This window comes from Garra rufa, chromosome 2 (genome assembly GCF_049309525.1).
Source record: "Garra rufa chromosome 2, GarRuf1.0, whole genome shotgun sequence".
NCBI classification, from domain to species: Eukaryota; Metazoa; Chordata; class Actinopteri; order Cypriniformes; family Cyprinidae; genus Garra; species Garra rufa.
The window spans coordinates 25,794,258-25,807,585 of NC_133362.1; the positions used below are offsets into that span (position 1 = coordinate 25,794,258).

General features: G+C 35.5%; 1 protein-coding gene across 1 annotated transcript; it reads right to left on the reverse strand.

The window, feature by feature from the left end:
- Positions 1 to 1,318: 1,318 nt before the first annotated feature.
- On the reverse strand, positions 1,319 to 12,688 carry abcb10 (ATP-binding cassette, sub-family B (MDR/TAP), member 10). Its single transcript, XM_073833966.1, has 13 exons — positions 11,853 to 12,688; positions 10,539 to 10,739; positions 8,973 to 9,175; positions 8,520 to 8,654; positions 8,204 to 8,350; positions 7,961 to 8,096; positions 6,576 to 6,671; positions 5,968 to 6,177; positions 5,490 to 5,569; positions 5,223 to 5,403; positions 5,067 to 5,110; positions 3,851 to 3,885; positions 1,319 to 2,647 (listed from the first exon to the last, which is right to left on the reverse strand). The coding sequence occupies exons 1-13, from the start codon at positions 12,262 to 12,264 to the stop codon at positions 2,392 to 2,394; spliced, it is 2,136 nt and encodes a 711-aa protein (XP_073690067.1). The 5' UTR covers positions 12,265 to 12,688; the 3' UTR covers positions 1,319 to 2,391.
- Positions 12,689 to 13,328: the final 640 nt, after the last annotated feature.

Here is a 13,328-nt window from a genome sequence, read left to right on the forward strand (position 1 = left end):
GAAGTAAAATTCATATCAGTGTAGTGACATTACTATTTGAGACAGACTGTAGATTACGGTAGTAAGATGGTTGCATCAGCAGTACTTTTTTAATAGTAGATCCAATTCTGTTTGAGGGGTTTTTACCTCTTTCCTTCAACCCACTATCACTATAATTTTTTCCAAAATAGCTAGTGATTTATTTTCAACTGTCAACAGCACCCTCTTTTGGCAACTAAAGTCATTTACAGTTGCAGTAAAAGTTTACATACACCTTGCAGAATCTGCAAAATGTTAATTATTTTACCGAAATAAGAGGGATCATACAAAATGCATGTTATTTTTTATTTAGTACTGACCTGAAAAAGGTATTTCACATAAAAGATGTTTACATATAGTTTTAGTTATAGTTGTTTATGAGTTACAGTTAAACTGCCTGCTGTCCTTCAGGTCCGACAAATTATTTGGTTTTTCAGCATTTGTGTGTATTTGAACCCTTTCCAACAATGTATGATTTTGAGATCCATCTTTTCACACCGAGGACATGCAGCTATTACAGAAGGGTCAAATGCTCACTGATGCTCCAGAAGGAAAATCTATGCAAAAAGAGCCAGGGGTGAAAACTTTTGAACAGAATGAAGATGTGCACCTTTTTTTAATTTAGCCTAATTATTATATTTTTTTTTATTTAGCACTGCCCTTTAGAAGCTACAGAAGATGCTTCCCCAGAAGACAAAATAAGTTAAATTTACCCTGATCTTCAAATTCTAAAAGTTTTTACCCCCTGACTCTTATTGCGTTATTTTTTCTTCTGAAGCATCAGTGAGTGTTTAAACCTTCTGTAATAGTTGCATATGAGTGTGAAAAGATAGATATCATACTCAAAATCATACAGTCATTGTTGTAAAAGGTTCAAATGCACAAAAATGCTGAAAAACCAAAGAATTTGTGGGACCTGAAGGATTATTCTGAAGAACAGCAAGCAGTTTAACTGATCAGGAGAAACAAGGGACAACTATGAATAAAAAACAACAACAACAGCTGTGGATCATTCAGGCAACAACACAGTAGTAAGAATCAAGTGTATTTAAACTTTTAAACAGGGTCCTGTTTATAAATCTATAAAACTATTGTTTTCTCTTGTGGGCTGTATGTAAACGTCTTTAATGTGAAATATTTTATTCAGGTCAGTACTAAACAGAAAAAATGCATTTTGTATGATCCCTTTTATTTGGGTAAAATAATGAACATTTTGCAGATTCTGCAAGGTGTATGTAAACTTCTGACTTAAACTGTATATGTTCTCAAAGAGAAGGGTAGAGTTTTATGTAATCAATCTTTCAAGGTAATTTATTAAGAGTGCAGATAAAACAATAGAAAATAAACAAACAGACAAACATATACATTTCACAAACTGAAACCTAATAAGTTACCACACTAAGTATTAAAATTCTAAAATTCTGAATAGATTTCATCTTATCCAAATGGCACATATATAAATATATATATATATTAAGTAAAACTTACATTAAAATATCTCTGTCATAGTGTCTGTTCTCAAATACAACTGAGACAATAATTTCGATCCTTTTTTCTTTTACAATGGTCCATACCGGTGCTCCTTTTAAAACGGTATCTTCATGACTGACAAATCACAATGGCACTGTAACTGGGTTTGAGTTGGATTACATCCCAGTAAAAGCTTTGCAGTTTATGATCTAGGCACGATATGCTGACATCTGTGTCATTACCAAAGGTGATAAGAAAGGACAGAAGCACCATTGTTTCTGTAATCACCCTCACAAAATACTTGATTATCCATATGAAACATATGCAGAACGAATTTGTGTACATTAAGTGAATTTAGTGGGTTTTCAAAAAATCATTCTTGTCAATTTTCCCATTGAAATCAAATGCAAGTTTACTTAAGAATAATTTTATGTACAGTTTACACAGAAATTCATTCTGCTTGTGTTTCATGAATAAGGCCCTAGGTACACTTTAATAAACTGATTATCACCTGTTCCTTAATAAAGGACTGACATGATTTATTACAAGTAATAGTAGCAGTAGCATCAAGTAACTCGGTCTCATATTTCAAATCAACCTCATATTCCTTTTTTTGAAATGTATTGTTTTTCTGGGGCTATAAAGGCATAAAACAATTTAAAAAGCAGTGTTTTCTCCAACTCAGATGAGTATTAAATCATGTCTACAGCATGTATGCTGTAACTGTCTGCCATTGTAATTAACAATGATCAGTATACAACTGGTTTCCAGTTACTTGGCAGTTTATGATAAATAGCTACATTTCAGTCTTAGTCATTTCGGAGTGCTCAAAACACAATAAAACATATGAACGCCTTTAAACATGACTGAATATGTGCACTCTCTTTGTTGTCTGTGTTTCCTCTATTTGGAGAGAGCCTGTTTCTGCTCGGCCTGCAGGAAGGCCTGCTTCTCCATCAGCTTGCGGAAGAGCCCCTGGTCATTGGCAAGTAGCTTGGCATGGCTACCGATCTCCATCACGCGGTGCTGGTCCAGCACAGCCACGGCGTCTGCGCTCTGGATGGTGGAGAGACGGTGAGCGATGATCAACACGGTGCGGCCGTCCATCAGCCTCTCTAATGCCTCCTGTACCAGGAACTCATTCTCTGCATCCAGAGCACTGAAACAGGGACCAGGGCAAGTCTTATTACAAAATTATTCTCATCATGACATAAGCCATTACTGGCTTTCTGTTTTTAAAGATATCAAACATAAAACATTGTACATCTCAGGATAAATTAGTAAAGGAGTTAACAGGTTAAGAATCTGACAAGTTTGAGTGTGTGACTAGTTTGATTACAAACCTTGTGCTAAAGGTAGTTTTTTAACAATCAGTTCTTCTGTACTAAATCATAGCAACAATGTTGACATGTAAAGATCATACAGTACTGTACTATTAATTAGGGATGTGCACGAGTACTCGATTAATCGAACCCATCAGCGACGATCGAGCATGAAAATGACGATCGATTGGCTCTAAAAATGCATTTTTTAAATTTAAAGGAACACACCACTTTTTTTGGAAATAGGCTCATTCTCCAACTCCCCCCGAGTTAATAAGTTGAGTTTTACCGTTTTGAAATCCATTCAGCCGTTCTCCTGTTCTGCCGATATCACTTTTAGCATAGCTTAGCATAGATCATTGAATCATATTAGACCAATATAGCATCATGCTCAAAAATAACCAATGAGTTTCGGTATTTGTCCTATTTAAAACTTGACTCTTCTGCAGTTATATCATGTACTAAGACCGGCGGAAAATGTAAAGATGCAATTTTCTAGGCCGATAAACTGCAGCAGGCGCAGTAATATCACGCAGCGCCTGAAATTAGTTCCCAGCTGTATACTGTGATGCAAACGCCCCGCACCTTGCTTAAACTCCACCCCCGATTAATCGAGTACTCGTTTGCCAAACCTGTGGATTACTCGAAATGAAATATGATCAGAAATGCCCATCCCTACTATTAATGAGACAAGATAAAGTGATGATAAAATCGAGGCTTTGACCTTTGTCTTTCAACCCTGAAAGGATGATGTCATGATGACGTTAAGTCATGATCATTAATTATTTTAGAAATGGAAAATGATGACTAAAAGAATTGATGCATAATTTGAGAACACATCTTTTAAAGTAATACACTGTTAACTCTATATAATTACACAACACACACAAACACACATATATAAAATTTAAGATTTAGGATTTAGTTAAAGATAAAAATGTTATAAATTTTTTAACTGGTATGCTACTGCTAATCTATCAGTTAATTTATTTTTAAGTACAAGTTTATTCATAAGTTAAAGTATTCAAACAACATCTCACCTTGTGGCTTCATCCAATAACAGTATCTTTGGATTCTGTGAAAAGCATGAGAACATAGATTTAATGTTCCTTTGGTTAACAACAAATATTTAAAATAGGGCTGGGACACGATTAATCGCGATTAATCGCATCCAAAATAAAAGTTTATGTTAACATACTAAATGTGTGTTTACTGTGTGTATATATAATGTATGTATAAATACACACACAAACATGTATATTAAAGAAAACTGAAAATAAAAATTAAATTAAAATAAATAAAATATTTATAATTCTATATATAATCTAAATTAAATACAAATATAACTATCCACACATATAAGTATTTTTTAAAGGCTTTACATGTATGTGTGTGTATTTATATATACATAATAAATATACACAGTAAACACACATTTAGTATGTTAACATAAACTTTTATTTTGGATGCGATTAATCGCGATTAATCGTGTCCCAGCCCTAATTTAAAATTCATAAAAGGATTAGTTCACTACAGAAATAAAAGTTCATGGTAATTTACTCACCCTATGTCATCCAAGATGTTCATGTTTTTCTTTCTTCAGTCAAAATTAAGGTTTTTGAGGAAAACATTACAAGATTTTTCTCCGTATAGTGGACTTCAATGGGGACCAATGGGTTTTTATGCAACTTCAAAAGATCTACACCTAGTAATAAGGAAAATTCAGCTTTGCCATCACAGGAATCCTTTGAAGTTACCTAACGAAATGATTGGTCATTTTCTCAAAAAGATAAAAATTAATATACTTGTTATACAAGTATTAATATACTTGTTAACCACAAATGCTTGTCTTGCACTAGCTCTGCATTGACAAAGTCATGTATTACACAGTCACGTTGGAAAGGTCCCAGTGTTTACAAAGCAAATGCATGAAGTCCTAGACGTATTGCAGAGCTTTTGTGCATTTGTGGTTAAAAACTATATCAATTTTAATTTTTTTAGGTAACGATTGATCGTTTCGCTAGACAAGACTCCTATTCCTGTAAAGACATTCGAAGCTGCACTGAAACTGCAATTTGGATCTTTAACCCATTGATCCTCATTGAAGTCCACTATATGGAGAAACATTTCAAATGTTTTTCTCAAAAACCTTAATTTCTGAAGAATGAAAGACATGAACATCTTGGATGGCATGGGGGTAATTTTAATTCAGGAGTAAACTACTAATCATTTAAAAAACTACAGAGGACAGATTACCTTCAGCAGGGCTCGTGCTATAGCGACTCTTTGTTTTTGTCCACCTGTTCAACAAATCAGTGTAGGTATACATAAATTATCAGGTGAATTACAAACAGACATATTCGTCCTGTTACAGACATGAATTTTACTGGACTATCAGAAGTTTGTTCATACCTGACAGCAGTATCCCCTTCTCTCCTACCACGGTATCATAGCCCTTAGGGAATTCCTGGATGAAGTCATGAGCGTTGGCAATCTGTGCTGCCCTGTAGATGTCCTCTACTGTGACCTGACTTGGGTCTGCCGCCCCATAAGCGATGTTCTCAGCAATAGAGCAGGAGAAAAGAACCGGCTCCTACAACAAACAAAATTCACACACAGAAATCAGTACAATTGAGGCATGAGATTGTCTGATTTCTATTTGCTGGTGGCGTTTCTTACCTGGCTTACAGTACCGACGTGACTCCTCAGCCAGTAAGGATTCAAGTCTCGTATATCACGGCCATCAACAGTGACCACACCTGCATTTGAATCAAAACTACACATTTATCTATACATACGCTGAAGTTAGCCTATGGGTGAGACTTACAGTTCATTGCAGGGAAATAAAGAAAAGAATAACTACGTGCAGTAAACAGCAAAACTGTTTGCACCACAAACCAGTGTGTTCATAATAAAGATACATTATTTTAGTACATTAAAATAATATGTTAAAACACACCAATTTGCAATATCAAGCGACAAAACAAGCTGTTTTGTACAGCTGAAAAAACAACTGGATGTGGATGAGACTAGAAGCCAGACACATTAAATTTACAAACGGCCACCCACACTGACGATAAGAAAAAGGTGGATATCTTAGCTATCAATGTATGAAAGTATCAACATTTTCCATTATATTCTTTCTTTTAGGTCTCACCTGAATCAGGATCATAGAGCCGGAGCAACAGTGACACCAGTGTGGATTTGCCTGAACCACTGGATCCCACTACTGCCATTACTGACCCTGCTGGCACAGACAGACTTAGATCCTGGAAGATGGGTGAATCTTTCCTCGTTGGGTAAGCAAAACACACATTACGAAACTCCAGTTCTCCTTTTAGCTGCTCTGGTTTTAATACAAGCCCCTCTAAAAAAGAACAAAGAACAAAAAGATAATTACATCACTGCTGTTCACATATGTGACCCTAGACCAAAAAAGAGTCGTAAGGTTCAATTGAGATTTATACATACATCTGAAAGCGGAATAAATAGCTTTCCATTGATGTATGGTTTGTTAGGATAGGACAATATTTCACCGAGACACTACTATTTGAAAATCTGAAATCTGAGGGTACAAAAAAAAAAAAAAAAAAAAAAAATTTGAGAAAAGTTCTTAGCAATGCATATTGCTAATCAAAAATTACGTTTTGATATATTTACTGTATTTACTGTTTATTTGGTCAAGGATCACAAATGGAAAGTTGAACAGTTTTTTTATAGGAACTTATGTGCATTTTAGACACTATTTTAGGCAGTTCAAATTACCATTGAGAGGAAATTCAGGCTTTCGGTCCGTGAGTTCCCATAGACGAGTACCAGCACCAAGACCCTTCATCAACTCTGAGTAGAATGAGCTGAAACCTAGATCAACATAAAAATGACAAGTCATGCTTTAAAAACTTCTACACAGGGTGAAAATTACTGCAAAACGTGTTCTACTTCTGAATAAGGCCCAGTGTGAAATGTTCAACCCCCACCAAAAGTGGTTTTGTTGAGAAATCCCAACAGAATTGTGTTGAAAGAAACCTACTCTTTGTCTGCTCTCATGTTGCACGCTGATTGCAAAAATTATAAAGCGTGCCTTGGGACCAGATAACCTAAATGAAGTGAATTTTATGCAAACCAGCCCATGTGGAAAATAAATATGAAGCCTAGGATATGACTGAACTAAAAAGTTCAGTCATACAATATGTATGTAATATATGTCGAAGGACATAAAATACTGTTCAAGTATTGGGGTCAAGAAGTTTTTTATATTAAAGGCTGTATCAGCGATTCTAGGCTGAAACATAAAGTGTCACATTCAGCTGACCTTTCTTCACGATCCGCTCGCTGCCTGCCCCATAAATTGGCTGTAAAAAAACTGCGTCTCTGTGGTCAGCCTAGGGTCCGAGATATGCCAAAAAAACAATTGGTGCTACCAACCATTCTACAGAAAAACAAACAGTGTTCCAACCAATCACCGTCAGGGGGTTGGTGTTGTGGACTTTCGCTCTGCCTCCGTCATTTCGTGCACCAGTATGAAAGTCCACAACACCAACCCCCTGACGGTGATTGGTTGGAACACTGTTTGTTTTTCTGTGGAATGGTTGGTAGCACCGAAATGCTTGATATAGTAAAATAGTAATATTGTGAAATATTATTACAATTTAAAATAACTTTTTTCAATTTTAATACATTTCAAAATCTGTTTTATTTCTGTGATGGCAAAGCTGAATTTTCAGAAGCCATTACCTCAGTCTTCAGTGTCACAAACTCAGAAATCAGAGTTCCAGCACAGTGCAGCAGGAGTCAGATTTCATCTTATGAATTTCAAAAGCCTCCAAATCCACTGTTAGCAGTAATACTGGTTTTGTTGTTTATATACCGGTATGAAAATTTCCTCACTGTGACATCCCTAATATTGACAACATTGTGCTGCAATATTTTTGTAGAAACTGCAACTGATTATTTGATAAATAGATCAGATAGAAGTTTAAAAAAACAGCATTTATTTAAAAAAAGAAATCTTTTGTTACAGTATAAACGTGTATATTTTTTAATTATCTATTTAATGTGTTCTTAATTTCTTTTTAAAAAAAAATCATACTGACCCTTTTTAACTTTTGAACAGTAGTGTATAATCAATTTCTGTGAGCTAACATCCTCACCTGCAATGCTGATGCCCACCCAGAAGGCATACATTAGGAAAGACGAGAGCTGCCCAACGGTCATGGCTTCACTGGCCATCAGCAAACCTCCCTTATACAACACACTCAGGATGATGACATTTCCACTTAATCCCGTCTGTGAAAGAAATGAAAGCATCAGAGCAGAAGTAGAGGGCTACTGTATTAGACAAATTGCCTTAAACTGACTTTTAACTGACAATTAACAAAAATGGAATATCTCACCACTCCATAGAATCCAGCAGAAACCACAGCCTCTTTCTTAGCCAGTTCAAAAATATAGTCAATCTTTTCAGAGTACTTCTGCACCTCCGTCAACTCTTTTCCAAATGCCCGGACTGTCCGTATGTTGCTGATCCTCTCTTCTGCCAACTATGAGATGCAGAAGAGCTACAGAGTAAAATGATCCTTTGGCCACTTGGCATCTTTATGCTCACAATAGAGCAATGAATTCACCAATCAAATGATAACTAAGGCTTACTTCCATATCTGCAATAAAACACGCAATAAAACAGCATTAAAAGAAAACATGACCTCTTACCTGTGTGGCCTCTGCCAATGCATCCTGCGTGCGTCTTGATATGGATCTTAAGAATCTACCGAAAATTACAGCCAGGCAGGCAATAGGAGGAACAACCATCAGTACAAAAGCTGCCAGACTAGGTGACACATATAACTGAGGAAGAGAAAGAGAAAGTTCAAGAATTATATTAGTCAGTGATAAATTAACTGCATTCTAAAGTTCAAACATGAGACATATACTGTAAACTCACAGTTCCATGAGAAACCATTAAAGGAAATCAAAGTGCAGTGACACCAGAATCACTGCATTCTACCGTATCTTCTATTTATAGAAACAGATCAGGAAGTAATGAGAGTCAGGTGTTTTTATATAAGCAGAATGTGGTTATTCCACATTCCAGATTCTGGTTAAAATGTGATTTTCATAAAGGGAATTAGCTGCTAAAATGTCAAACTATCACAAGCATCTCACCATCATGCCAACTCCAGCTCCTGCCTGGGCGAGGGAACGCAGCCCATCAGACAGGTTGTCAGTGAGGCAGCGCCCAACGATGGCCGTGTCTGCCGAAAGACGGTTAATGAGCTCGCCGGTTCGAGTCTTATCAAAGAATCCCACCTCCTGCTTCAGAATCGAGGAGAAAAGGGATTCACGCAACTTTCGCACAATTTGTTGCCCTGTGGAAATCGAGAAAGGCTTATTAGATAGCAAGCACACAAATGCATGCTGGTCAACACAATGAATCAGATGAAATATTTTAAATCATAGATTTATAAAGACTAAACTAGACTTAAGCATTACAAAACAAATCAATTCAATCAATATATATGTACACTACCATTCAAAAGTGTGGAGTCGATAATTTTTTAAAAGTTTTTGAAAGAAGGTTGCATTTATTTGATCAAAAATACAGTAAAGCAGTAATATTGTGAAATACAGCTGAAGTCAAAAGTTTATTTTTGTTTTACCATTTGCCATTTTTTATTTAGTACTGACCTTCTAAATAAGATATTTCACTTAAAAGACGTTTACATATAGTTCACAAGAAAAAATAGTTGCATTTATAAACATGACCCCATTCAAAAGTTTACATACACTTGACTCTTAATACTTTGCTGTTACCTGAATGATCCACAGTTGTGTGTGTGTGTGTGTTTTGTTTATTTAGTGATAGTTGTTCATGAGTACCTTGTTTGTCCTGAACAGTTGAACTGCCCACTGTTCTTCAGAAAAATCCTTCAGGTCCCACAAATTCTTTGGTTTTTCAGCATTTTTGTGTATTTGAACCCTTTTCAACAATGACTGTATGATTTTGAGAGCCATCTTTTCATATTGAGGACAACTGAGGGACTCATATGCAACTATTACAGAAGGTTAAAATGCTCACAGATTCTTCAGAAGGAAAAATTATGCATTAAGAGCCAGAACTTGAACTTGAAGATCAGGATAAATGAAACATGTAAGCATCTTCTGTAGCTTCTGAAGGGCAGTACTAAATGGAAAAAAATATAGCATTTAGGCAAAAATTTTGTGGGACCTGAAGGGTTTTCAGTGGGCAGGGAACTTTTGAACGGGGTCATTTTTATAAGTTAAAGTTTTATTTTCTCCTGTGGACTATATGTAAATGTCTTTTACGTTAAATATATTAATCAGGTCAGTACTAAATAAAAAATAACATGCATTTACAATCCCTCTTACTTTGGTAAAATAATTAACATCTTGCATATTCTGCAAATCACTTTTGACCTCAATTGTATTAATACAATTTAAAATAACAGTTTTCATTTTAATGTATTTTAAATCTTCTAATTTCAATCTTCAGTGCTAAATTGTCCTTTAGAAATAATTTTAACATAAAATATTTTGAATAATTGAATGTGTCTCTTGCTGATTAAATGTATTAATTTCCTTAAAAATAATAATTTTATTGACCCCAAACTTTTGAACAGTAGTATAAACCACAAAATTCCTCTCAAAACAAGTCTTTACTGCACTGCGAAGCATCTTTATTGTTTTACATGATCTGAGTCAAGACTTCACCTGAGATTTGCATGAGGTAGACACGAGCAGCATTTGCAGCGCCACCGCAGAGGAAGACCCCAGTTAGTATGAGACAGAGGGAGGTAAGGGAGGAGGTGAAGTCCTCTGTGGGGCTAGTGTAGATGGTGTCGATCACTTTTCCCAGAAAAAACGGGGCGGACATGGTGACAGAGCTGGAAATCACCAAAAACCCCACAGCAGCTATGTAAAGACAGACAGAAGATCAGTTGCAAGGTACAGTTACAAAAAGGTACATTTGCACAAGTAGATATTTAATTAGCATTTCTTCTTTAGTTTCATTTATTTATTTATTTATTTATATATTTGTAAAATTTACACAGTAGTTGTAATAACTAAAATGTTGACACTTGTGACTAAGGCTGTCAGACAATTAATCGCGATTAATCGAATGCAAAATAAGAGTTTGTGTGGGTGTACTGTGTATATTTTTAATGCATATATAAATATATATTTTTTAAGTAATGTTTAAATATATTTTTATTTATATTTAAGTTAGATTTATAATATTTATATATATATATATTTTAACTTTTGGTCTGTACTGTATATTTTTCTGTTTATTATAAGTTTATTATAAGTTATAAGTTTTACTCTACATTTGTGCAGTTTTCAGTGGGTTAGTGATATTTTTTAAATATATATAAATTAATAAATATATTTTTTAAATGGGTTTTTATACAAAAACTGCTTTTTTATGTAAAATTCACTTTATAAAAGACCCACATTTCTAACTTTAATTCATGGGGATAACATGGATAATTTCACATGGTTTAGTGTAAGATTTTTGCCCATCTTTTGGAAAATCCAGTTTTAAAAGTAAAAAAGCAACTACAAATAACTTTTACCAGTAGGTGGCTGCAGAGCTCCACTGTTTGCTATTTGCTATTTGACCACCTGAAAGATATTTTTTCACAAGTGTTTTCAGTTGAATTTATATCTACAGTACAGACCAAAAGTTTGGACACACCTGAATGAGAAGGTGTGTCCAAACTTTTGGTCTGTACTGTATATACATGCATATGTGTATTTATACATAATAAATATACACAGTACACATATTATGTAATTTTGGATGTAATTAATCGCGATTAATCGTTTGACAGCCCTAGATCAGATGGTAGTACTCTATAGCAGAGTATAAGATGCACTATAACTGTTAACTTAATATAAGTCATCGGTGCACATTTTTGTAAGGGATGTTAAACTCATTTGGATTAATCTCAGAAAACATTCAAAACCAACCAAGTGCCTTCAATAATACTAAATACAGAACATAAGCATAGTTTGGCTTGCCTGTTAACCTCCATCGCTGAGGATACGCCAGCTGCAGCAACTTCTTGGCATCTTCTGAGGGAACACGTAAGGAGTTTTCTGAGGTTTTAACTTTACTCTCCTGATTTATCACAGGCTTTGCGGTTTGTTTGGAGTCCGTAGATGTGCTGTAGAAAGCAACCGTGTGTCTGGAGTGTGCCCACACACTCTTGTGTAGAAACAACCCTCCAGTTCTGAGACAAGAGAGCCAGGACTTGTTCTTTCCCTTAAACACAGGCAACACAGGGACATCATATGATCCATTCTTGCACACTTGCCTTTTCCACGGTGTTCTTGAGGTCCGATTAGGCAAATGATAGAATGTATCTGACCGACAGCAGGTAATGTTACTCTGTTGCAGTTTCCCGATAGTAAATCTTGTCATTCGCAACATTGTCCCATATATTTGGAGAAAAGGACAACCAAAACGTTTACGAGTCTCACCTTAGCATTATATGTACACTGTGTAAAGTCATATGACCAAGAGCGGTGATGTAAATATTGGAGTATATGGACACACTCTTGACTGCATGACACTTTGCTCGAGTTAGAAAGACTGACTTGTTGCAGGTCGGGCTCGACGGTTACTAAGCATTATCTGTTCCTGACAGTTTTTACATCCAGCCCTTGTTTGCGTTATCTTCACACACGCCCAGTGCATTCACCGGCAGCGCCCTGTCACAAAAACCTGCTACTCGACATCTGTCGGTCTTTACTCAGCACTCAGTCAATTACTGTTTCATTGACAGAAAAGTAGCGTTTGGAGTGTTTTAAAATAAAATGGGAATAAAAAGGTGACCCCGGTGCTTTCCTTGACTTTCTAGGAAGCGAGGCTACTACACCAATGGACGATCTCCGTCATAGATAGTAACACGGAGATGTCGCATTGGTCTGGTCAACAGCGCCGCCATTTTAGAAAGGTCAACACTTTTTGAAATAAATAATTCATCAGATGTTGTTTATGCGTTTTGAAAGAAATAACTGTTGATATATGCTTCTATCTATTATGAATTAGTAACAAATATAGTATGAATGTTTTCAGATTGCTAGATTAATTTATGGTCGCTTTAAAGCTGAAGCTTATAATTATCTGTATTATTTACAGCGTTTTACTAATACTACGTTTTATTTTGACGTTATGTCTTCTACAATATGCAAAATTGGTTTATGAGTTTGTGATAAACCCTCTCGTAAAAATGCTGCCTGTTGCACACATCTTACTGGCTGATTTTGACCTTTTCAATATGGCGGACCTGACAACACCGCAGCTGATGCGGAATCTACTATTCATTTCTATGATCTCTGACGAAATCGTTCTCAGACACAACAAGTCAAAACGTTTAATCAAACGACCACTTGTTACACAAGTGTTGTATCGGTTTATTTATATATCTGTTTATCATTTAGCCCCCATTAAAGGTGGCTGACATTTCGACTGTTATACATTTTCATTTATCC